General features: G+C 41.8%; 2 protein-coding genes across 2 annotated transcripts; both read right to left on the reverse strand.

Moving 5' to 3' along the window:
* Positions 1-896: 896 nt before the first annotated feature.
* On the reverse strand, positions 897-4,163 carry etaa1a (ETAA1 activator of ATR kinase a). The gene is made up of 6 exons (XM_030778947.1): positions 4,058-4,163; positions 3,721-3,852; positions 3,535-3,608; positions 3,336-3,445; positions 1,730-3,012; positions 897-1,024 (listed from the first exon to the last, which is right to left on the reverse strand). Exons 1-6 carry the CDS (start codon positions 4,161-4,163, stop codon positions 897-899), a joined length of 1,833 nt encoding a protein of 610 aa, XP_030634807.1.
* Positions 4,164-9,255: 5,092 nt separating this feature from the next.
* meis1a (Meis homeobox 1 a) lies at positions 9,256-25,486 on the reverse strand. The gene is made up of 12 exons (XM_030779960.1): positions 25,475-25,486; positions 24,161-24,363; positions 23,326-23,467; positions 23,076-23,126; positions 22,782-22,832; positions 22,363-22,509; positions 20,678-20,789; positions 18,990-19,135; positions 13,944-14,020; positions 10,965-11,032; positions 9,776-9,853; positions 9,256-9,314 (listed from the first exon to the last, which is right to left on the reverse strand). Exons 1-12 carry the CDS (start codon positions 25,484-25,486, stop codon positions 9,256-9,258), a joined length of 1,146 nt encoding a protein of 381 aa, XP_030635820.1.
* Positions 25,487-25,592: the final 106 nt, after the last annotated feature.

Here is a 25,592-nt window from a genome sequence, read left to right on the forward strand (position 1 = left end):
TTGCACCTGTTTTTTATTTATTATTATTATTATTATTATTATTATTATTATGAAAAATCCAACAAAGCAAAGTTGAACACTTAAAAAAAGGTGGGGGGGGGGGGGGACAGTGATGAATGATAAAACCATATTATGCTTCCACTGATAGTAGGGATTATAATCTGATTTATCATCATTTCAAACTACCGTTTTTACGGTGCAAGCGCGGCCTTAATGGTACAGCATAATGTTATATATGTTACTTTTTTGTTACTTGTTACTTTTCTTCTTCGTTAGGAACGAACATTTTTTGAGTAAGCACAGTTCACTCAATGACAGATCAAGAGCCTTAATCAATGGCACAACCTGCCATTTTTTCCACAAAGTTTCTTCTTTTCTTCTGAAAAGAGATGGAATGCTGTTTCTCGGGTCCTTGTATAATGACCCACAACTATATATGGAAGCTGCAGTTTCACGACCAAATGTAACTTATATGAGCGCAACCATGCTGTTACCATGGGAACTCAGGTACAGTCACATAAACAAAGTCTTCAGCTGGAGGGTCTAAGCAGCCAGCAAACCTATTCTGTCAGCTTGTAAAATGAGGCTCCTAAACCTAGCCCTCAAGTTCAGATGTACTGCTATTTTTCACTTTATTCCGACCACTAGAACTCGACTCAAAAATACACAAACCTGCTTCCCAAGTAAGAAATGAGACCCTATCTAAACGACAAGGGGGGGGGGGGGGGGGGGGGGGGGGGGGGATCGGTGGATTTTCCGAATTTATGCATCCGAGTCAAACAGAGTCTTACAGCAGGACAACTCGGAATTCCAGTCAGCCAATCTGTCACCTACAGGACGAGCGTGTGCCTCCGGAATTCCACCGCTCGGCTCTTTCGTTGCCATGGTAGTGGAACTCAGACAGGACCCCTGAGGTTCTGACTGGCCAACATTCTGAGTCTCCTCCTCTCCATAGCCTCTTGTTTTTTCCTCTCAATCTCCGCCTCGCTGCATCTCACCGTCACTGTGGAGTTAGCAACATAATCTGTGGAACAGGAAAAGGACACGACATAGCGTTATTTCACGCGTGTGACTGGAGTGTGGAAGTCTAAAATTTTTCACTTAGCCACAATGCACCATTATTCAAAGAGCGAAAAGTAGAGTTTCGCAGATTTCCAGCAAACAATATCATCGGAGAGAGTTATAAGAGTTCTTAAGAGAGTTCTTAAAACATTTAGAGCTTCACCTTTCCCACCAAAAGCCGCTGAGTTCGACGCAAAGCCATACGGTCTTCGGCTTTCCGGAACCTTCTGGCTTGGTTGAAGGGAAGTCAGTATAGCTCTCTCACAAACCTGCTGGCTAGCAGAAGCAGTATGTGTTGCGCTCCCCAACAGAGAGCTGCTTTTTAACTGCGTGAATCTAAACTGCCCTTTATATGAGGTGCTGGTGGTTTTAACTGTATGGTTGAGCATGCCACTTCCATTTAGCAGATTACAGTTAAGTGAATTAGGACCACAAAGCTCTGTCTTTGGCCTTTGATTGGGAGGGTGCATGTGAGTGTTTTTAGTAAAAGCAGGGGCATTGTTTGGTGTAGTTTTGTTGTGAGGCAAAAAGCTTGGAGGATGAGGCTGTGCAAATACAGGGTCCTCTCTAAGACCGTTCTGTCTAATCATGGTGTTTTGGCCTCTCGTCATGGTTGAAGTCACTGGATTATTTTGGGCTGCGGTAGTCAAAGATGCGTGCTTCGTGCCGGAGGTCGTGGTGGAGACAATCTCGTCCAAATTCTCACAAGCTTCGCGAAAAAGATCGTCGTCATCCGCCCCGTCTTCCCAAATGTCATCCGACGCGAAGATGGAGTCCAGCTCCTCATCTGGAATGTCGCTAAAACCATCCTTGAACGCTTCTGGAACTTCGCTTCTTGCTTCATTCTCAACAGCGTTTACAATGTGGCAGAAACCAGATGTTTTGGACTCGACACGCTTTGCTGCGTAAGTGCTATTGGAGGGTAATGCAGAGGACAGTGAAGGTTTGACATTGGTCTGGAAACAGCCATTGGAAGAAAGGTTGGAAGATTTTGCTGAATTTTGCCCTGGATGTGCCATTAAAGACTTAGCATCCATTTGAAGGTGTGGATATTGATGATCCTGATTTGAGTGGACTCTGGGGCTTGAAGGTACTACTGAAATCGTGCATAGTGGGGCAATGCTCTTCGACTGACTCTGCAGTGCGTTCGTCACATCTCCTGAAAAACATCTAGAGGGCTTTCCAGTAACCTGGTTACCTGAAGGTGCTTCCAGCTGAAACGTCTGCCTGTTTTTGACTGTCTGATTTTGTCCTCGAACTGGGCTAAATTTGTTCTCACGGGCCTGTTTTGTGTGTTTGTTTACTGTTGCATTGTTGGACATGTTATTGCTAAAGCTGCTCATTTGGGTTCCATAAAAGGGCTTCTGGGTGGAGGAATGCTGTGGGGGTGCAAAGAGGTCCGGATTTTGAGTCAACTCAAAAACCAGCGAGTCATCCATCAGATCGTCGCTGTTCCAGTCGGCATCTGTAAACTCGATGTTTGCTTGACGACTGTTGCTGGGTGCAGTCGTGATGGAGGAGGCATGACTCGGTGGTTTCGAATCACAGCTTTTTCCATTGGGGATGGCGCTAGAGTTGGGAGGAACCGGTGCGGCTTTGGGAGCATCCTGAGAAATGCCCACAGATGAGGCCTGGCTAAGACGACCACTGATTTGCTGGGTTGACCTGTCAAAGAGAAACTCCAAGTCATCGTTGACCTCTCGAAGAGGACTCCCCCGACGCTGATCATCATTAACTTGTACATGTTTCAAATCAAGAGATGCATTTTTAGGGTTTGTATTAGTCAACGGAGGCGGACACTGATTCTCATCATCAAACAGTTCTGGCTCTTCATCTGAGGCCTCTACTGAAATCCCCCTATCAGTCTCCGGGTCCCGTAATTCATCCTGTCGAATCATGTTAAAGTCAAACTGCTTCGCCAACTTCAAAAGGTCATCCACAGTGTTCTGTCTGTAACAATGCCAAAAAAAAGTTAAGGTTTCAATTAACACTGCTTAATCGATACTATTTTCAAAGACTTGCAACCAGAAAAGCTACATTTTCAGAAGGCACTTTTGGGATTTCAGCAGGCTCCTATGACAGGCATCAATTTAAAAAAAACAAAAAAAACAATTCAGTTTGTAACACTATTGTCAGTCACCAAGTCCATAGGTATTTAGCAAATGACTTAAATAAGAGAGACATTTCCCCTCAGATGTACAGAATGAAACTGCTAAGGGTGGTTGAGTACAGCAGACTTTCATGGCCAGCTAAGTTTTTACTGAAAGGCATACCGGGTTGGTTTAGTCTTTCTCCTGGGCTGTGATGCCTCTGGAGTGCAAGGAATGGCACTGTCTCCAATCCACTGTAGCAAGGACGACTCTGACCTCTCAGGTCTCCCATTCTGCAGAGGACACAAAAACCCACCATTAGCAATCCAGATAACACATTTGGCACGTCACAAAGGTTTTATATGTCATCAAAGATTACAACCTTCGGAGCGATCCGTTTAACAATATCAGATATGTCCATCGTTCCAATATTGGGTGTTTTTCTGCGTCCTCTGCCTGGAAAAATAATCGCTTAGTTTTATTTATGTGTTTACGCACTTATTAATTTTATCTGGACTTGTATTCTATGTAATTCTTTATTTCTCCGGACAGTAAAGCAAATACTTACCACGGCGAATAGGGGAAGGCGTAGCAGGGTCCCAGACGATATCTTGCTGGAATTCATAATCGTTACTGGGAGATTGGTCAGGCATACAACTTTTGAACCTGGGTTTGGTGGGTCGCGTGGGTGTTTTAAAAACTGTTCAGACAAAAACAGTTTTAGCGTTTAAATGTCATCACTTTAGGGCTAACGAAACCTCCATTATAGCAATTCAGCTCAGTCTAAAACTTGGTTACATCACTAGCCATTTGCTAACGAAACAGTAGCAAGCTACTAGGGATCTTGCGCTTAAAATCTGCAAGCAAATCCACAAGCCGGTAATAATATTAAACTTTTCTTATACCTTCCGTAACGGTTTTTGAAGAATCATTAACTCGTTGTTGTTGTGTTGATCTCGGGCTTCTTTTCAGTCTGTTTATTTTCGGTTTGCTTTGAGTGGGTTGTAACATTTTACTTTGTCCACAGACTCCAAGCGGCGAATCAACACAGGTTTGTCGATCAGTCTCATCACTTGCTGAGTACATATGTGCTCTGTGCATTTTTTCTAGCGAAGTAACTTAAAAGTTACAGTTTTGCAGGTGATATACCCAAAATGTAGATGCTTGACAGCCATGTTCTGTTTTCACAGTTCAAGCTTTCCGCCAAAGAATGTCCCATGAGCCAGTTTGATTGTATGTTCAAGGGATTCCACAGTGCGCAGAAATGTTGCATTCTGTTTTTTACAGTTTGCGTCTAATGTCTGCGGTCTGACGTCTGGTAATATTTAAGAAGAAACTTTTAGCCAGAAATGTGTCATCCATTGTGAATAAAGACTTCTTCATTTAAAAATGACAGTGTTTTCTTCATTAGGCTAGATGATTTAGGTTTCACTCTATTGGTCTGAGCCTTTGATCTAAAATTATGGAACAAAACACTTCTGAAGTTATTGTCTTTTTTTCAACCAGCGAAGAGCGTTTTAACTGAAAGAAATGTGTTTTGTGTTCTGTGTGGATGGCTAAATTTCACGCGCTGGCTCGAGACCTAGACGATTAGCATATTCATATTTGTCTCCCAGGCAGAGAAATACCATTTTATAGTTGCCACACACAAGATATCATCTTTTAACAGTCCATGTGGCTTTTACTCAAAGTGAACGAATAACGCAAGCAACTGTGTCATTGCCTCCAATATATCTTTTAAGTGCACGTTCTCATAAATCATAGACTGTTTAACCATAACTGTCATTTATTGTCATGCTTTTGTGCAGTCAGTTCCTAAGAGGGCAAAAAAAAAAAGAAAAAAAGCATAATTTTTATCATTCTGTCTCTGTTGAGTCTCTCTCAGCCCAAGACAGTTTGGGTTATGTCATCCTTCCTCTCATACTAAGCCAAAACGTAACTGTAGCTGTATTAAAGTAACCTAAGTCCATACTCCCACTAACAGCTCTTTTGTCCAGTTAACATGGCAGTCAGTTTTAATCAGCCTATGTTTTAAGACGTATTACTTACACTGACCCGTGGCCAATAAATCTTGAGTTGAACTGGGTTAGCTGTCTGGTTGACATATAGACACAGAGGTCATATTGCAACCTTGTCCTGCCTGCTAAACTAGTCCTACTTCAGCTTATTATTATTGTTTATGTCTCTGCTTGGCACAGACGGATCCCCGGTCACTATGGCGACCCTCCCTCCTCCCCGTCCCATGACGAAACGACTGTTAAACAGGCAAAAAATATAGCTGTAGCTTTAATTTACTCTCCCCCTTGTACGAGCCACCGGTCCTTCAGTTCCATGATCTAAGTTCTATTGCGCCATGATGTCATCAGTCATGTTGGTTTCAGCTCTGTCGTGTAGTGGGCATAGACCTGTGTTTTATTGTTATTAATAATGGACGTAATTCATCTCTTTAGGCAGATCTTCATTGTGTACCGTGCGTGGTTCATATTATGGCCTCTTGTCCTCTGTTGGGTTCACTCCCTCTTCCCTGGTTTGATTAGCGTCGCCATCGACACCCATGTCCAGACACACAGACACACATATCTGTCTCCGCACAAGCAATTAACCTGTCATCTATCGATTACCAATCACTCTTTATCATCAGATGTACCGACAATGTGCAAATAAAGACCCAAGTCCAGTCGGATGAGCAAACAGAACGGGAATCATTAACTAGGAGGAATGGCGGTGACTGGGAATGCTAATTAGTACCATTTGGGACATAAAAAAAACCCTCTAACCTTGATTTGTTATGGATCTCCTTGGTTTTCTGTCTTACCAAAAGACTTCTGTTACGGATGTCAAGGACTTTTTTTTTTTTTTTGAAAGGTACAATTCTGCAGATGATGTGTGTGTGTGTGTGTGTGTGTCCACAAGGGACTGCTTATGAGTATGAAGGCCTTAATGTAAACTCCCATCTCTCTGAGAACTGTTTGGTCAGACTGGGCAATGATAGATGAGAGAGAGGACAGTGATGTCATGAAGAAAGCAATGGTACATTACATGGGAGACAGCACACCGGTGTGTTTCAGTGGAACACACTGTACTGTACAGGACTGTGCTGTGGTTATTTCCTTCACAACAAATGTGTCCTGTCCCTCACTTAGTGTGTCCCTAGTCTCCAGCTGTTGAGTTAAACTGTCGTCCTTGACTTGTTTTCGTTTCTTGGTTAAATAACGTGAATTACTTCTCAAATAAGGGCAACTTGCTGCCAACTCCAATACGTCACTGAGTAATCATAATCTCTGTCCTCACAGACTCTGTCTCTCTCTCTCTCACACACACACACACACTCACACACACAGGTATTACTGATCCAAGACTTACTGTTTTGCCAGACTGTTTACCATCAAATAGATTGACTTCCTCCTCTAGTTAACCGTGTATGCCTTATATTCATTGTAAGTATTAAGCATCCTTTGTGTGTCACATGTAACTGGACTCACAGTGTATTCATCTAGAAGGCTCATTTCACCCCTCATTACACAGTGGCGAAACCTGAATATTTTTTTAACTCTGAAAATTCCAAAACATACAAGCAAGGAGAAATTCTTCTTTGTCTGTCTGTCTGTCTGTCTGTCTGTCTCCGTCTCTCTCTCTCGTTCTCTCTCTCTTTCCTTACTCCAGGTTTTAAAACACATATGTTGAGGGCATATATGAAAACAAACACAATGGAGCCCAACAGACAGCGCAAGAATCTCCTTCCACGCAGTTCCCCGCACAACCTGAAGGGGGCAGTCTGTTTCAGTTTCAACTAAGGAGACTCAACATTCCCCAAACAAAATAGGCCCCACAGACAATAAACTTTTGCGTCAGTTGAATGAGGAGATATAAAGTTTTATGAGACTGACATACATCAACACACACAGTGTGGAAATATAAGTGTCTCAAGTCCTTTGAGAGTCACAGCAAGAGATTCCAAAACAAAAAAAAAAAATAGCACTTACAATTAGCCATCTTCTTCCTCCAATTTCTCAGAAGCCCAAGTTCACAATATCCCTCAGTCAGTACACTCTCACCCACTCACATACACACACGCACACAGGCCGATAATGGTTATACCTCATTTCAGGTATATTTATAGGAAAATAACGGAGTGCTTGTAAACTTATTCAATGGTTTCATCAAACAGTTTCTTAAAGCTTTACACATATTTATAAAATGCCAACAGATTATGCCCTCCATCACAAAGAGAGAACTTTAATTTGTTATCAGAGACTGGTGAGCGTCCGACGCCCACAAATCATCACCCAAAAAGGAAATACGACCATTATATCAACATTTCCAAAAAACAAAAAGAACAGCAAAAAATCTGCACCTCACTCAACAGAATGCCTTGACAGTTAAAGAAATACATGCTCTAGTCTGATCAAAAAAAAAAAAAAAAACCAGACAGAAAAACATTCATCAGTGAGAACATGAAGCCTTTCTGTCCTTCAGTCTAGTCACTGATAGAGTCATTCCATCTGCAGGAAGGGAAAAAAGAAATTGTCTCTCTCAACTTTTTTGTTTGTTTGTTTGTTTGTTTGTTTGTTTAAGGCAAGTGCGGAAGAATCCATCCGTTTTTATTCAGCATTTTTAAAACGTCTCCAGAGTCACGAGAGGCGGACGAAAATCGTTGAAATCGGGCCGCGTATCGATACTGTTTCTGTCTTTCTTCTGTACATTTTAACCTTTAAGTTCTCAAGGGGTCAGAGGGGGTAAAGATCTGCTCCTCGCGGTCGACCGGGGGTGTGCGTGCGTGTTTCAGAGCGTCCCGCAGTGTGTGATGAGGTAAATACAGTCAGGGCTTGTCATACTGGTAGAGTTTGTATCAGCGGTACTCCCGTGGTCCGTCCTAAAAATCTGTATCTGTAGGAAGCACGGATGTGCTGAGAGACTCCTTATCCTAAACCAACTGACACTGTGGAGGGGGGAAAAAAAAAAACAAAAAACGCACAAAAACGAAAATTTTATTAAATCATCATGTTACACTAATATGAACTTATCTCTCCCCACTAAGCATGTTGTCTTAGGACTACATTCACTCACAATACATTCATTTTAAATGAAATAATTAATCATTATATGAGCTATAGTTACATAGGTATCTTGCTGATGATTAAGTTGTAGCACCATTAAGCTAATCGTTCTTCTTTAGATATACTAAACGGCCTGACAGCACACGTGACGTTCTGTGACTCCAAATTCTCTCACAAAGTCTGTTAACGCCCTTGTCTAGGAATTAAGAGAGAGAAAAAAATCACTCAAATTAGCTAATGTTGCTTATTGCACAGAAAAGAGAGAACCAAGGTTAAGCGAGGATGACTTAGCCATTTCCGTGCCAACAGAATGGGAGTTTTCTGCATGAATGGCGGTGGCGTTTATGGAAGGTGACAGCGGTTTTGTTCCTTAAGATGCCTAATCTCTTTCATCACACTGAGAGCACGGCACAGCACAACTCCTGTGGAGGATTTCATAAGCTCCGGGGTCAGATTAACGCTGCCCAATGACCGCTTAAGAAAACTCTCTCTCCCACTCCCCGCTCTCTGTCTTCTTCTTCTTCCTCTTTCTCTCTCTCGTTAATCCCTTTACACTTTAAAGACCTCTCTCTCTCTCTCTCTCTCTTTTTCTCTCTCTCTCTCTCTCTCCCTCTCCTCTTGCTTCATGTTCTTCTCCTCCTTCTTCTTCATCGTGCTCTTTTGTCCCTTCACACTTCTTTAACAGTCTTTCTTTCTTTCTTTCTTTCTATCTCTCTTTCTCTCAATCCCTGTCTCACACCAACAAAACTCTCATGCATGCCCATATTCCGTCCTCATAATAAAGTAAAAAAAAAAAAAAACACATATGAAAAAATGTTAACGGTAATTAATGTGTTTTCTTTTTTAAGTTATAATTTGGATCTGACTAGCATACAGAAATCCTCTATCACATTAAGCAAGAGAGGGAGCGTCAGGCGTGGATGACTGTTACCATGGACACATCACCACCGCTTCTCCCCTGAAACCAAAAACTCACCCCTCCCCGCCTCGGAGTGGTGCTTACCTTTCCCACTGGGGCTGTGTAATGCAGCGTTAATACAGTGTGTTTACATGTAGTGCCACTGCCCTTCCACTCCCATATTCATTCCCATACCACCCAGTGGACCTGAGAGAAAAGCCGAGTGGGGGGTGGGGGGTGGGGGGGTGTTGGGGGAGTGGATTAGAGAGAGAGAAAAAAAAAATACCGCACCCTCATTAAGATAAACTTATTTCATTAACATAAACTGCAGCTTCTGCAACTTTAGACCCGTTTGAAAACGCCATAGTTTTGATAGCCGGTATAAAAGTCGGCAATATCTTATTTTTTCTACATCTAGTTGTTACCGTCGCGTTTTTCAGTTATTAGCCATATAAATATACACAGCTGTGGCCTAACGTGGTAATTAGGTTGCCTCCATGTTCTGGTGGAAAGTCTCAGATGACTGGCTCGTTGGTTATTTTTCTAATGAATTATGTAGCCGCATAAAGACGGGGCTTCTCTGGTTTCATGTAAAGCAGTTGTAAACATCTCCTGACACATACTCTTACTGCTGAATGAAGGATAGGAGACAGGCAGGTGGCCCTTACCGGGTCCTCTGATTACCAGATGAGTCTGCCCATCCATAACAAAGCCACCCATACCGTGACCGTCTGGAGGATACGGCCCTGCATGACCTGGTGCAGACAGGACAAATCAGAGCGTCACGCAAATGCACATTTGTTTTGATATCTAATTCAATAATTCACTGCAAGGAAAAAGAAAAAGAAAAACAAAAAAACCCAGCTGTAATTCAGGTTGATGAAATCGTACTGATAAAGCAAACAGTTCAAAACACTTACAGAAACGGAGCACAAAACCAACATGTGTGATAATACTACTACTACTACCAATAACAGTAATAATACTACTACTACTACTACTATTACTACTAATAATAGTAACAACATCAACGGCCAATAACAATGATAATAATAACTATTATCATTATTATTATTATTATTTACTACCAGTATTATCATTATTATTATTGTTGTCATCATCGTTGTTGTTATTATTATTATTATTATTATTATTATTACTGAGAACAAGGATTTCCCTGACCTGTTTTCGTCCTATCAGGCATAACCCTGGCAGCCACAGAGAGTGTCTAAATATGTCTAAATATCAAGGTGTGTTGGAATGCAAAGGCAGTAACTGACGAAAACGCTCGGCATCATTAGAGAGAGAGAATTATGATGCCGTTCTGTTTTCTGTCTGCCCCCCCCCGCCCCCATGCAACCACCCCCCCCATCCTCCCCTCCCCTCCACCATCACCCCCGCAGTACCCCATTAAAACTAAGCCAGCCATAGGGTCTAAGCAGACTGTGGTTATTTGAGCGAGGGCAACAGTTCAGGCTCAGCCCCACGTCTTTGAGCTTAAGCAGGACTCCCTTAGAGTTCATGCCTGACCCCTCCACCCCATCACAGGCCATAAATTTAACAGCAGTTCCTTCTGCAACAAGCCACGGACTCAGAGACAGGCTGAGCAGGAGGGAGAGAGAGAGAGAGAGTCAGGGAGTGATAGAGAGAAAGAGAAAAAGAAAGAAAGAAAGAAAGAAAGAAAGAAAGAAAGAAAGAAAGAAAGAAAGAAAGAGAAAGTTTAGGAGGTAAAATATGAGAGCATTGGTTCTGATGGTTTTGAAAAGTGTTCTTCTGCACGGGCTCTGGCTACAGTAACAGTCTCTTCACCCGTGTCTCGTTCCCGTGTTTTAGTCAGAGCGCAGCGCCGGCGCTGACAGGACTTGCCTGCACGGTTGGACTGATCGATCATGGGCTGCACGATTCTTCTTCTGGCGTTGATAAACCTGAAATGAGACGGACAATGTTAAAGAGGGAAGAGAGGACAGAAAGAGCAAAAAAAGCAAGACATAGAAGTGTTTCACCCAGTCTGAGACAAAGGAGGGAGAGAGAGAGAGAGAGAGAGAGAGAGAGAGAGAGAGAGAGAGGGAGGGAAAGTGACTTTTCTTGCTGCCTGTTAGCGACCCTGGGGCTCCGCTGCTACCAGTTTGGATTCAGAGCACACTCTGTCCTATATACACTGACCCAGGTCCTCACTGTGTATATATATACACACACCTCAGAGCCTATTAGTGCTTTCAGCATTCATTCTTGTGGTATGCCTGGCCTTTGACCTTTTGACCCTGTAACCCTTTGACCTCGCACCCGCACCAGAGGTGCGGTTCTGGTATAGCTCAGCCTAAAACCTCCCCTGTGACCTCTAGTGACCCATGGGAGTGCCAACACGTTGGTCCTGGCTTGATTTATGTCCCCCACGTTTCACCCCGGGCAGAATAGTTCCATTTCATCTTTGAAAAAAAAAAAAAAGTAAAAAAAAAAAAAAAGGAGGACCAGGTTTCCTTTGCAGGAAACAAAAGCTACACTCCTCCATTCCAGAGCAAGAAAGAACTAAAGAAAAAAAAACACACACGCACACACACACACACCAGAGAGGAGAGAGAAGTTGTAACATGAAATGAAAAAGAAGGTTCGTGAGAGGAGAGACAGCAGACAGAAAAATGGGAAAAGGACTGTTGAAACGGTCATTTAGAGCCGCGTGCGCGATGTTGCCTATGTTGATTTAAAAAGCATGAGCCAAGAAGAGTTAATGGTGAAAGGAAAAACGGGAGTGGGGGGGGTGGGGTGGGGGTGGGGGTGGCTGTGGGGAGCCGTCGGGGGTTGGGGGGGTTAGAGTAAAAAAATAAAGAGCACGAAAGAGAGACAAAAGCCAGGTGTGATAAAAGAAAAAAAAAGAAATAACTGTCCGATTTTTTTTCCCCCCTCTTTTTTTTTTTTTTCTTCTTCTTCTTGCGTTCAGGCACCGCAACTTCTCCCGACTCCGCCAGCTAAACGACCAACCAGAGAGAAGAGAAGCGAGCCATGTGGCATGGGGTGGAACCCCCCCCCCCCCCACACACACACACACACACACCCTCCTTTTATTTTAAGGAGTTAAAAGTTGACCCCCCAGTGACCCCCTCCTCACACCATGAATCTGTGTTTACGAGCCTCCTGCCACAGACTCCTTGTTCTCAGCGTATCTGGGCCAAACCCATACAAGAGGCCGAAGAGCTTTTATCTCGCACGTGAAGAAATATGATTAAAAAAAAAAAAAAAAGTAGGGCCTCATCTTTTCAGTCTGGGTCCTGGAGCGACACTAAATTACTGATACACGTTGTGTGTTCAAACAAGCCGTTGAGACGTTTGGATTTTTTTGCCTTACAAGTTCGTTCGATTCTGGATTTAAATTATTGGATGGAGTTTAAACGTTGGAATAGCAAGCTGAAAAAAAAAGTACTGTATGTATTAAAAAAAAAGACAAATTAACAACCAGATGGAAAAAAAAATGTTGTTCATGTCAGTTTGTAAGAATATGAGGAAGCATGGAATGTTTGGCCCAGGTCTGACCTTGTGCAATCACATGGCCTTACACACACACACACACACACAAACACACACACACACGCACATTACAACACTCCGAAGTCTGCAGTCCAGAATCGTAAAATGTCCCTCTGGCCTCACCATAGTGCTGGTGTCACTGTAAGGCCAATGTGCTCTGTCTCTGAGTGTGTTTAAATAAACCAGTCCAGCTGCTGGCAGTGAAAATTCCATTTAGCCTGACAACCCCTCATTTTCACCCCTCCTCCCCCTCCTCACCTGTTCCCCCTCCCATAATGTAGGAGCAGAAAGAACAACCTCTCTCTCTCTCTCTCTCTCTCTCTCTCTCTAACACATCCACAAAAACATCTACAGCCCCCTCACATACACAGAAAGGACAGCCTTTTTAGGGGAAGTCAGCTGGTATGTTTACAGGTTGATTGACAAATGGAAAGCGAATTAAAAATTTGCTGGTTGTTCATTTGTGGTTGGGGTCGGGTTCAAAATAGCCTGGAGACATGATAACACATTTCGGGTCGTGTAATACCAGTGATAACAAAGACGGATAGAATGTTAGAATGTTTGGCTCCCCATGCCGAAGTTCCAGAGTTTCTCTTTATGACATCACTTTCTTCTTTTTTATTTGATTTTCCTTGTATGACATCACTATTCCCCAGAGACACATTTTACAATATTGGAGCATTGACTGGGAGTGTTTGTTTGGTTTCATGTGTGTGTGTGTGTGTGTGTCTCTGTGTCTGTGTGTTTATGTATCTCTCCAAGGTCGGAACAAGGCCAAATACTACATGCGTACTTACGCTGTCATAAATTGGAAAGAACAACATTTTTAGCATTCTAATGTTGATTAATACATAGAGTGCATGTTCTCCGTTGCTACCCTGGTGTCTAAAATCTGCCTCAGCCTGTCTTTCTTTCTATAGCTGAGCCTAAAATGCTCTGGCAACGCTGCATGATGGAAGTCCTGCCAACATTAGCTGGAGTATATAAATGGATGGGTAATGAAGATTAATCATCGCAGATCATGCATTTCTTGTCAAGGACGAACACTGAGTTCGTTCATGAGTCTCAATTCATGTCATCTTTTTTTTTCTTTTTTTAAACAAAAATAAACGTGCTGTTTCCTTTAACAGATGAGTGCAATTGAAATATAAGACATGTTGACATATAAGATGTCCCATAGGCTAACTTGCGTGTGCTTATATGCACAGACACAAGTTACGCACGCTGACTTGCTGGAAACTGGGACTGAGATACCTTAAACCGTACAGAGACTTGCCGTGAGTGGGAGAGCAGACTTAGTTAGTTGCGGTCACTCACCAGTTGTTCACCTGTAGAATGGTGAGGCCCGTATCCTGTGCCAACTGCTTCTTCTGTTCCTCTGACGGATAAGGGTGCTAACAAAAACAAAAAAATATGATTCTGCATCAACAAACAGAGTTTATTACTACATAACGAGTCAGACATAAACATTTCTCCGCCTTAACCCTAAAGAAACCCGCGGTAAATTAGCCTAAAAATGAGAGTTTGTGTGTTCTGGCGTTTTATTTATCGCGTTGTAAATTGGCTAATTAACGCCGGCTGATTAGGTGGTGAAGTCCTTACATCGTTAAAATGAGGAATGTCCATAAAAAGAGGAATAATGAGGAATGTGGGAATTCTAAACCCGCTTCCTAGCAACGGAAGGTGAGCAGTGATTAAGGGGATTTTAGCTTCAAGAGAACAATTTTCCCAAGAGACTGATTTGAGACTGATATGAGAATGAAAAGGGCGTTTAATTAAAACATATTCAAATACATACCTCTTTACATTCTGAGTTGTGAACTGTACTTTTCATACTCTTTCTGTGGCTAGGAACTGGATTTACAGCAAATTCATGCTATATCTTCTGCAGTATATTTTCTATTTACACGAAATTCACAGTCTATTTTCAGTTGTTTTTTTTTTTACCAGACACAGTTTCCTCCTATAAAAACAATTCAGCCTGACTGCATTCATTAATACACAGTGACTCTGATCTTACGCTGGTTGACGGGGAAAAAATCGTAACCTCGTCTCGACAAATAACCAAACGGTGTCAAACTTCAGACGAAACAGCTGAGCGAACGGACGACACCCGTTAACGAGAAATCCACAAAAATGAGAATGAGAGGGGAGAAAAAAAATGGCACTACAGGAAACCTCGGGCCTAATTTGAGAGTTCCTCTTTGGGAATATTCAATCCCAGACCGACCACTCATTACAAGTTATAATCTGTAACCAAGGGCAACGCCTCTCACCACCTTAGAGCCCTAACCATAAACTCAGAGGATATATGGACATAATGACACAGGAGAACTGACCCGATAATGACATCCCTGGTCTTCACGGCTGGCCTGAGGTCAGGGATCGAAAAACCAACAAACTCCACGCTCCTTGTGGAGCCCTGAGGTAACACTGTTTTAAGCCCAGTGCTACCAACGCTGCTGAATCAGTCCACTAAGGGCTTGGTGATTAGCTGAACATGTGAATCAGCTCAAACGTGCCGTTCAATAGGGCCCGGAGCTGAGAAATATCAGACACTGTTAACGCCTCATGCCCCGTAAACAATCTCTGGTCAATCGGCACCTGTTGCATTACGGCACCGCTGGAGCAAGCGATGGACAGATTTCACTTTTTTATGATTGAGCAGCCGTTACTTTATCAGTGTGTGTGTGTGTGTGTGTGTGTGTGTGTGTGTGTGTGTGTGTGTGTGTGCTGGGGTAGATGGGTGAGTGTGTGTAAGTGGTCGTGTGTTCTTATAAGTGAAAAAAGGGGTGTGTGGCTGTCGGTCGTCATCCTGCTTATTGGGGAAATCAATGGCTTTAGTTTCCAGAGATTAGAGACCCTCTAAACCGGGACAGGACTGCTAAAAGACACGCGACTCATTTCATTATAAATCAACTGTAACAAAGTCACAAACCAGCTACACTTTAGAGTCAAATACATCAACAGCCTACTCGTCATAATGTTTCAAATCAGTCAAACGCGGAGTTAAAGACACAAAAAGCATATCTTATTTCAGACTAATTTCCACCAAATCTAAAATATCCTGATTGTATATACGCGTGTGATCGTTGTTTGAAATGGATCCGTCTCTCTCCCAGTGAGAATAATTCCAGGGACCCGCTCCATCTCCCCTTTATCTCCATGACCCTAACAATCTCTATTCACTCTGTCAAACCCAAAGCTTAGTAATGATAAATCGACTTTTTTTTTTTCTTTCTTTCTCTTTTGCTTTTCTCCTCTGGGGTTTTTTTTTTTTTTTTCAGTAGTGGCAGAAGTTCCCCACGGGTTAACAGAGCCCCGGACCCCTCCGGAGCTGTCAGGTTTGTAATGGATGATGTTTTTCTAACTTGGTGGCCGACTCTAGGGAGATTCGGGGGGGGGGGGGGGGGGGGGGGGGGTTGGGACACTAGTAGATCCTTCCCTGCACAACATACCTCCAGATCGCATAAATGAATGCATGTGCCCCACCGGTCAACTAAAAGCTCCGTAACCCCTAACCCCAGTTCTCATTTTTACCACTGACACTAATAGTGATATGCTTATTACTTCCAAATGCTCACATACTTCAAAGAATAAAAAATAGACCAGAGCAAAGAGACAGACAGAGAAAGAGACACACACTAGAGAGAGAGAGAGAGAGAGAGAGAGAGAGAGAGAACGACAAGAGATTTCCCCACTAAGACGTAAATATAGCAACAGACAAAGAGCAATATTCATCTGAGGATTAATACAGAAGTCTATTTTTCCAGCTCTTGATGGCTTTGAGATGAGAGCCCTGGCGAGAGTTCAGTATCATGTGTAATATTCTCAATCTGTTAATTTCCATGGCGCCTATGATTCTGAGGGCTACAGAGACAGAATTAAGGAGTAATCAGTAAGCGTAGGGTGGCTAAATTCAATTTTCAAACATCAATATGAATATAAAAAGTACACAGAAGAACTGTGAGGAAGGCCAAGGAGATTTTAAGGACTTGACGGGGTCATATGCTTACTTTCCGGGTGATTTTCTTTCACATGTCACGCCTGATAACATCAAGGGACTGCCTAAGATAACTGTTCGAATGTTTTTTAATGTTCTGAAGGACGCCATGATCTTGGCAGAGGGGTGTGACACTTGTTTGCTATTCGCAACTGAAATCAAGGGTGTACAACAAACAAAAATGATTTGTTTGATTGTTAATTTGTTTGTTTTAAACCCCCCCCCCCTCCGCCATGAACCCTGAAAGATCCCAAGCAGTTTAGTAATTGAAATGTTTCACTCGGGGTACTAAAACAGATAAAGGTGATCGAATACATATATTTGGTGAGAGTTCAAACTTCAACGGTCACATATATGTACATTTGGAGCACCATTTTGAGAAAGAATCTCACACCTGTTTTCGATCATGATTTTTGGAAAGGCACTTCAAGGAACTGTGGTTTTGAGCATACAGTTAAAGCACATACGTTAACACAAGGGTGGTAAATTGCTCTCTAAATATGTTGACACCCTTTATTCCTTTAAGTGGGTTTTACTCTATGCTATGTTATGTCTGAGTTTTGGGGAGAGAGAGAGAGAGAGAGAGAGAGAGAGAGAAAGAGAGAGAGAGAGAGAGATTTTGCCCTGTGACTTTATCCATTCACAGTCCATGATAACGTTGTATTTCCACTAGAAACGATTTGCCGTGGCTAAAAGATAATTGCCTCGAGAGCAAAAAAACAGTTATAAAGAATTGAAAATGAAATAGAAGTTATATATAAAAAGTAGATATAGCTGGGCCAACGTAGAAAGTCTTTAAAAAGTTACCATAGTCATATTTTTGTCTGCACGTATTTTAAAACAATTTTCTTTAGTTTTTCAATAGCCTTCTACACTAAACAGCTCTTCGCGATGCGCCAGAATTAATTTGACGCACCATCTCTGTCATGCACAGGCAAGTCGTCAAGCAAGGTTAAAGGCGGCTTGTTACATCTTTTACGTTTAAATAAATTTGAAAATCCCAGCCCAGTGTTCTACAATTGTTCGATGTCATTTGTATTTGTATTTCAAACCAATTTATGCACCAAACTAAACTTCGTGTAATCTGCGTAAAGCACGCTGAGTTACATTAAAGGCGCGGACGTTCTATCGCGATTTACAGAAAAAAAATGTTCGAAGCTCTCTTAAGAAACAGTATGCAGTAAAAAAAAAAAAAAAAAAAGTCTGTCAACACCCTTATATTAGAATGTCCCCTAAAAAAAAGCACCTCCTTCCTCTCTCACCAGCAAGACACCTTCACGACAACAGAACCATTCCAGGAGCAGCACCATAATAGCGATGTTACATATTTTCGCTGTACAAAGGGAGGAACGGAACTCTGAGCCCACCTACTTTGTCATGGTAAGAGCTAAACCAATCCCAGTGAACTCTCACAGGAACGTGGAATATGAGTATGACAACCATCTAGAAACTTGCCTGGGGTTCCATGCTATTGCTTTACTGCGATATTAGCTTTTCATTAGGTGGCCTCGCTAAATGGGGGGGGGGGGGGTCTGCATGAAGCAACAAAAAGAACAGGCTGAAAGAGAGAGCGAGAGAGGGAGAGAGAACGAGAGAGAGAGAGAGAGAGAGAGAGAGAGAGCGAGAGAGAGAGTGGTATGTAGCTATTTGTACTTTGAACTTATTTGCCACTGTACTCAATATAATCTGGACATGTTAGCACAAACACACACTCCACCAACACAACTACCAGAGCCAACACTGCCTAATAATAGCACTCATTTGACACTGTAATGGTGCAGCACCACTTTATGGAGTCGTTCACACTGTCGTCCCTCCTGTGAGTATGAGTGTGTGTGTGTGTGTGTGTGTGTGTGTGTGTGCGCGTGCGTGCGTGTGTGTGCGTGCACGTACTCATGCACGTGTTACCCCTGTAACCTTGTTAATGCCGAATGCCTTTCTACAGGTGGGCAGACATGGTGAAGAAACTCTTTGGTTAGAGCAGAAAGAGACATTTTTGGTTAGAGTAACCATTTTTTTTTTTGTAGATGGAGAGCTTCTTGTGTTTGGTGAGAGGTGAGAGAAATGTTAAAACACGGTATTGATAGAGTTCACCGGGTTTGCCAGTTTAGCCTGTAAAATCATAAGTCCGTCCCATTACTAAATCAACCATATCACTGCATCCAAGCCTGCTTTTCCTTATGGAAAATATAATAACAAAACTATTCAGAAAGATAATTACTCACGCACTGACTGGTGATTTGTAAGTTTTGAATAGTGAACGCCCAATATGATGTAAATTGATTAGCTTTTTAGTGTATCTAATGCAGTATGGCCTGTGTTTTTTTGTTTTTTTTCGGCAGAATAGAACTCTGGCTTACTGTCAAATGCTGGAAGAGCCATGCTCTCATGATGTTGGTTGCCATTTTGGGGAAAATCCCTCTTTTTTTGCTGTTCCGTCTCTCCTTGTCTGGATCCTCGTCGTCTCCTGTGCTAGGAGAGGCAATGCTGTTGTCCAAAACATCACCTGTCAAGACCAAAGACAGATCTATTTTTGGTTTTTTGGTTTTTGTTTTTTTTCCCCTCAGCGTCTGTGCGTTATGAGTCATGACAATAACCGGTTCATAAATTACATTGTACCATCTCACTCACCATTCACAAAAACAAAAAAATAAACCCAAAATATCGTCAAACATTATAACCTCGATTCACAACAAAACGTTCAAGTGATCTCAGGCAAACGGTGACAAAGATTTACCTCAGAGAAATATTGGGTATTGGGAGAACATATTCCAACACTAAAAGTACTTCCCTGTCCCTGAAGGTATAAAGCGTCGACGACTTCAGAATGCTCTTCGGACTCACTATATGACAAATCAATCTATTACCACTGCACGCTTCCAAGAAAAAAAAAAGAAAAAAATAAAAAGAAGAAGAAGAAGAAGAATGTGGTCAGCCGAATTCCTTCGGTAGCAGAACGCTCTCTCGGTACTGTATAAATTAGCGTAGTGTCATTAGCTTTGCACAGGTCCAGTTTTCTGCCTTAAAGCCCAGTTTTGTTCTGCTGCTTGTTTTTGCAGCGAGATATGTTTGCTCAGCTTCCTTCTGCACTGCTGAGGGAAACTGATCCAATATCCCCGTTTTTTCCATAAGGAAACTCATTCTGCCTCCCTAAACACCTCATTCACTTTGGCCCTCCTGATTCTCTCCCACAGGTCTTATTCCAGAACCTTCCGATGCAGTTATGAACCCGAAACTCATTTCGAATGAACGTCGCCGGACTTCAAGTGACTGTATCTATGACCTGTCTATCTCCAGAGGTTCATGAAATTTAGATGTTGTGCGTACGTGTGTGTGTGTGTGTGTGTGTGTGTGTGTGTGTGTGTGTGTGTGAGCCGGGACGTGCACGCGTATGCATGCACGCAGCACACATGTGTGTGTGCGCACGCGTGTGTTTCCTTTTTAAAAGCCTGAAAGTAAAATTCACATCTCTCTCTGTCTTTCTGTCTCTTTCCGTCTCTCTCTCTCTCTCTCTCTCTCTCTCTCTCTCTCTCTGTTTCGTCGTTCTCCAAACACTCTCTCCCGTTTCTTTTTCGCTCCTTCTTTTCCAACCAGCTATTGTAAGTCATACTGTCAGAGCCTCAGCGCACAGCTGTTCGAGAGCACACGTACAATACTTCAGAGAAGTGTTTGCTCTGGTTTTTATTGGCCATAGCCTTGGTGCACATGCCTGAGGAGCGGAGAGAGGCTTTCTTTACTCCTCTACCCGACATCTACCATCTACTGCATTCTGCTAAAACCTCCTACAGACCTACTGACCAGAGAGAGGAAAATACAAGGCTTTTGGCTAATCAGCCCAAAGCGTGCTCGTATGCCGTAGTCACAGACAAGCGTGGATTTAGGTTTTGGCCGGTTTTCAGATGAGGACTCCCTATAGTGGTGCTACAGTGTAAAGAAATACATAGAGGATGACTAAATCACTACAACTGTGTTTCTCTTGGCACACTGAGGACTATTCACATATGTGAGCCAGTGTGTGTGTGTGTGTGTGTGTGTGTGTGTGTATTACCTGGCTCACTGCTGTTGTCTCCATTGTGAGAGAGTTGGCTTCCACTGCAGGGTCCTGGAGTCCCAGCAGAGCGAATAGACACACAGTCATCTTGATCTTTACTCCAACACACCTAAAGAGGGAGAGGGAGAGAGAGGAAGAAAGAGAAAGGGAGGGGTAGAGGGGGGAGAGGGAGAGAGGGAGAGAGAGAGAGAGAGAGAGAGAGAGAGAGATTAAGGAAATTAATTATAGTCTCTGGGTACCAATAGGTCCAGGAGTTCTTTTTTCTAAAGTACTGCGGAGTAGTAGAATATGATTATTACATAGGGATACTGCATGCATACCAAACAAATGCTGTAAGAGGTAATGTGGAACACATGCTCAGATACGTGTGCACACACACACACACACACACACACACAAACATACCCACTGACCCACACACACACAAACATACCCACTGACCCACACACACACAGATTCAAACACACATGTACACACATGCACAGACACACTAATGCACACAGACATATGCGTGCATGTACACATGCATGCACGCACGCACACACACACACACGCGCGCGCATTCACATACACACATACAAACACATGTGCACACGGGGGTGGAGTTTGTTTTGCAGGCTTTGTTTTTAAAAAAAGAATGCCATTACACCTTGAATAAAGCTATAAAGCTAGCCTGAGCTACAATCCAGCTGCTGCAGTGTCTCCTAGTCTTACAAAGGTTCTGGATGTTTTTCCAAACATCACATCTCGGTCCCTGATGAATTCTTAATTAGATGGGGCAGACGCAGTACTGTTACATTGCTTGTAAGAACATGCCAACCGGGTCCTGAGCTGATCCTGGAACAGTCATTAAAGGAAAAAAAAAAAAAAAAAAAAGAACACTAGAGCTGTGACATCGCTGCGTGTTCAGAGTTAATTGGCCATCAGGGTAAATCAGGCGGTTGCCATGGTAAACACATAGCCAAGTAACAAGCCTCAGGTGCCGCCTATTCATAATAATTAATCGCCCGACGCACGTTAAGACCACCGTACGACTAATCAACATGCTTGGACTTCACCCATTCCAATACATGAAACCAAGCGGCTAATCTTTTGAACACTAAAGGATGAGTCCTGCGAAAAAAAAAAAACAAAAAAACAGTTAAGCATCACCATTTTGGAGTTTCTTGGCCTTCGTTGGTATGAGCAGAAAAAGAATGGCGCACAGGCTACATTTTAAGATTTTGCTCTACAAATTAACCATAACATCGTCTAGTCACCAGCTGTTGCTGTGGGGAGGACAGAGAAAGTTCTAGCTTTTTCTCTTCCACTAGACACGCCCTTTAAGTGATATTTTACATCCTTCTGGTCGGAGTCTAAGGTAGACTGTATTGAGTATTAAATGGTGCAGGTAACAGATCATTTCCTCGGGGGTGTGAGAGTACAGTATTCAATGACAGGTGTCTGAACACAGAAATATGATTTTCTACATGCTGAATAGGACTAAAAAAACCAGGAGGACAAGTTCAGTGTCGATACAGTGTTAGCCCTTGTCTTAGAAAGAGCCGAAACCCCAATCTTCAGAATGAGAGAACATAAAAAAAAAAAAAAAAAAAATCAAGAGTTAATGGCTGTAAAGTTTCATTCAAGTCAGAATGTTTTTTGACCTTAAACAAGGCCTGGGAAAATATTTCTAGACCCACTTGATCGTTAGTTCCTGACGTTCGAGAGAATTCGTCGTTGTCAGACTTAGATCCTCCATCCCTGTCGTCGATAACCAGGTCAATGGGCATGGAACCCTTCAAGCAGCTAATGTAGCGATGGCAGAAATTATCACAAAGCTCGTGGACCTACAGAAACATTAAACATTATGATAAGGTCACAGAGAGCACAATGAAGGCCTATTCTGAATTATCCATAATATTGAGATAAGCCCCTGAGATATCACAATATTAATTATTTGACGACAACAACAACAATGATAATAAAAGCAATAAATTAATAAATGATAATAATAATGGCCAGTAACCTTACGCAATTACTCGATAAAATATGGTAACGCCTTTTTTGCCCAGCTAACCTTGGGCTATGAATAGCTAGATTATGAGTTTATGGTAGGTACCTTCTCCAATTCAAGTAGGTGAAAGCGTAATACTTGAATGGCTTGGATCATCTGAAATAAAGTACAGAAAACAACTGTTTTACGGAATATTTTACTGGATCAATATAACGGTGCAAAGTTACGCTATAGTTTACCAGTGATCATTCAGACTGTTGATTAACCCGCGCTCAAAAGTTAGTTATATGCCTTACAAAATGGCAATATGGTGAGAAAATATCCGACATTATATTAGGCTACAGCAATCGCAAAATATATTCTTAGGACAGCAACAGGCTATAAGGCCCAATAGCTTACCAAACTATCCAAGTCTGGATTTGACGAAAATAACGGTTTTTCTGTTCTTATCTGAAATAGTAGGAAAAACCTTAAGGACAACGGAAATGTCTTCGAATTTTCAAGAAACATTCTAAACACATATATGAGAAATAAAAATTGTCATTCTCTTAACCAAGCTACAATACAACATTTCATGGATCAATTTCACCAAAAAAAATCAGTTTTACATATTGCCTCGTACAGGATTTATAAGAGGCCTTTGTCTGACCTGTTTTGAGAAAACTGCTATGTCTTCATTGAAAGATTGCGACGAACACACGTCGCCGCCTGAAAATCCGTTTTCCCTCGGTGTACAAGTTGCTAACTCACATTTCTCAAAAACCAGCGCGAGCAGGGGGAAAAGTGGGTGTCTAAGAGAAAGCACAATTGTAGAAATGAATAAGCTTCACAAAGCCCATGGGACACCAGGGGGAAAAAAAAAACTCAGTCAACATATTAGCCCTGCAAATGTTCAAGAAAAATGAATGCACATAAAGGTAAAGTATGTTTCCTCCTGCGTGTAGGATAAAGACCGTTTTTGATTCATGTTCACTTCGAAGGAAAACATTGCTGGATCATATGGAATAAGGAATTAAATGAATTTTTAAGGTTTTGAAATGAATTCAGTTCAGTAACGGCCTACTGACTAATGTGAATAACGGTATATGCAGCAAAGAGTGATTAGTGCTGAACATATTAAATTAATTGTATTACTGTCATGTATACACTGTTTATGTTTTGTTTTCCAGTTGATTTACATGATGATATAATAAACATTTTATTATGTTCTGCAACGTTTGTGTGGAGCTAACGTAGCCTATAGGCCTTATCTGTTGCATTTCTAATTTTTAATTAATGATTTCTCATGTTATGTTTTGACACTTACGACCATAAAAACCAATAATCGAACATAGTGGTATCTATGTAATTCCACATTTTAAAAAATCGTTTTCTTCAAAGACATGCAAAATATTTTTGGAAAAAAAAAGAGTTGTTTTGTAGGACAACTAACCACCGTGTTATTTTTGTGTTAAAGGAAATTCGCGGGAAAAAAAAATACCAACCCGTAAATGGCATCTTTATCGCGTTTTAGTGTGTCGTTAACCGGGGAGCCCACACCCGGAGCTGGATGCGGGTACTGATGCGCATGAAACGCCGGGCCATGGTTTATGTGAACCGCCTGCATGCTCCTGGCCGCGTGAGGATCTCCGTACATCGAGGGTGGAATTCCGAGCCCATCCATTCCGTAATGGACCAAATCTTCGTACTGTATGTACACAAAAGCACACGGGATGTTTGATGTATCGGCACAGATGCCATTAGAATCCCATTAGAGCATATCAAGAATTGTTATTATTATTACTATGATTATGGCATCAAAACAAATGTTATTAAGAAGAGAGTGATCAAAGCAATATTTATTTCAGTCCGAATAGCCCACTATCTCGAGTTTGACTCGGGGAGGACCTGATTTGCTACTTTTGCAAACTTTTAAATGTCCTTTTTGCTTTATTTAGGAATTGAGATATATTAAGGATGAAATGAATCTCAAAATGCCCGGGGACCCTCTGAAAAATTGTAGGATAAACACATAGTATTATTTAGAAACCGTGTATCTCGTTCAACTTCAATTAATTTATTTGTATTGTATATTTAAAATGCCAATACGCAGATAAAAATTCACATCAAATCTAATTTAAGGCTATCTGTTTATCTACAACAGCACCAGAGGAGCATTTTGATGTTTTGATGCACGCTCCAAAACCGAATCGACATTTACTCATTACATTTTTGCATTCAAACATTTATTCCTAAAAGTTTAAAGCGCAAACTAAATCAACAAAAAGCAAAGTGCCCTGGAACATGTAAACAAAAACTTGCTGCAGGTTTATCACGCCCTTTCCCCCGAATATATCTCCCATTATTACAGGTATTATAATTTCCTAATGAACATACTTGTATCACTGTAGGCTTACTATGTATAGTTGGACATGGTTTGTACGTCAATTGTGGTGAGTTATTATTATTTTTTGTCAAAAACATGATACTTAATTGTTCTAATTCTTATCAATTAAAGAACTAAGGTCAGTGCGTTATGAGACCAAGAGTGCGGATGTTTGTTTTAAGCATTTCAAACAAAGCTATTTGGCACGTCATGTAGCTAAATGAGCATGAAATACAAACATGTAAACTAGCCAACAGAAATATTAACTTATAGATAAGAAAGCTGGTTTCCAAGAATTAGAACCTAGTGTTGTATTGCTGTCAAATTCACGTAGAACAAAAAGAATATCCAAAAAGAATCTGCCAGTTTGGTCTCCCTTTTTTTTTTTTAAATTCCAGTGAAATTCCCTATTCAAGTCCGTTTAGGTACGCACCCGTTGTGCCATGAGTTTGGAACCCAGTCGCTGCTTCAAATGAATCCAGTTTTCTGCTACAGGGCCACGGCTACAGTAAACCAAGAACGCAGTTCCAAACACTGCATGAGGAACTCCA

Source organism: Chanos chanos, chromosome 7 (assembly GCF_902362185.1).
Source record: "Chanos chanos chromosome 7, fChaCha1.1, whole genome shotgun sequence".
Classification (NCBI taxonomy): Eukaryota; Metazoa; Chordata; class Actinopteri; order Gonorynchiformes; family Chanidae; genus Chanos; species Chanos chanos.

Coding starts and splice junctions, on each gene's coding strand:
- etaa1a (XM_030778947.1), bottom strand. CDS start 4,163: ATGTTACAACCCACTCAAAGCAAACCGAAAATAAACAGACTGAAAAGA. Junction 3,446..3,534: donor TTAAACGGATCGCTCCGAAG/GTTGTAATCTTT, acceptor TGTCCTCTGCAG/AATGGGAGACCTGAGAGGTC. Junction 1,025..1,729: donor TGTCTCCACCACGACCTCCG/GCACGAAGCACG, acceptor CCTGTTCCACAG/ATTATGTTGCTAACTCCACA.
- meis1a (XM_030779960.1), bottom strand. Junction 19,136..20,677: donor AGACAACAGCAGTGAGCCAG/GTAATACACACA, acceptor TGGTCTTGACAG/GTGATGTTTTGGACAACAGC. Junction 9,315..9,775: donor TCTGGTAATCAGAGGACCCG/GTAAGGGCCACC, acceptor CTTTTCTCTCAG/GTCCACTGGGTGGTATGGGA.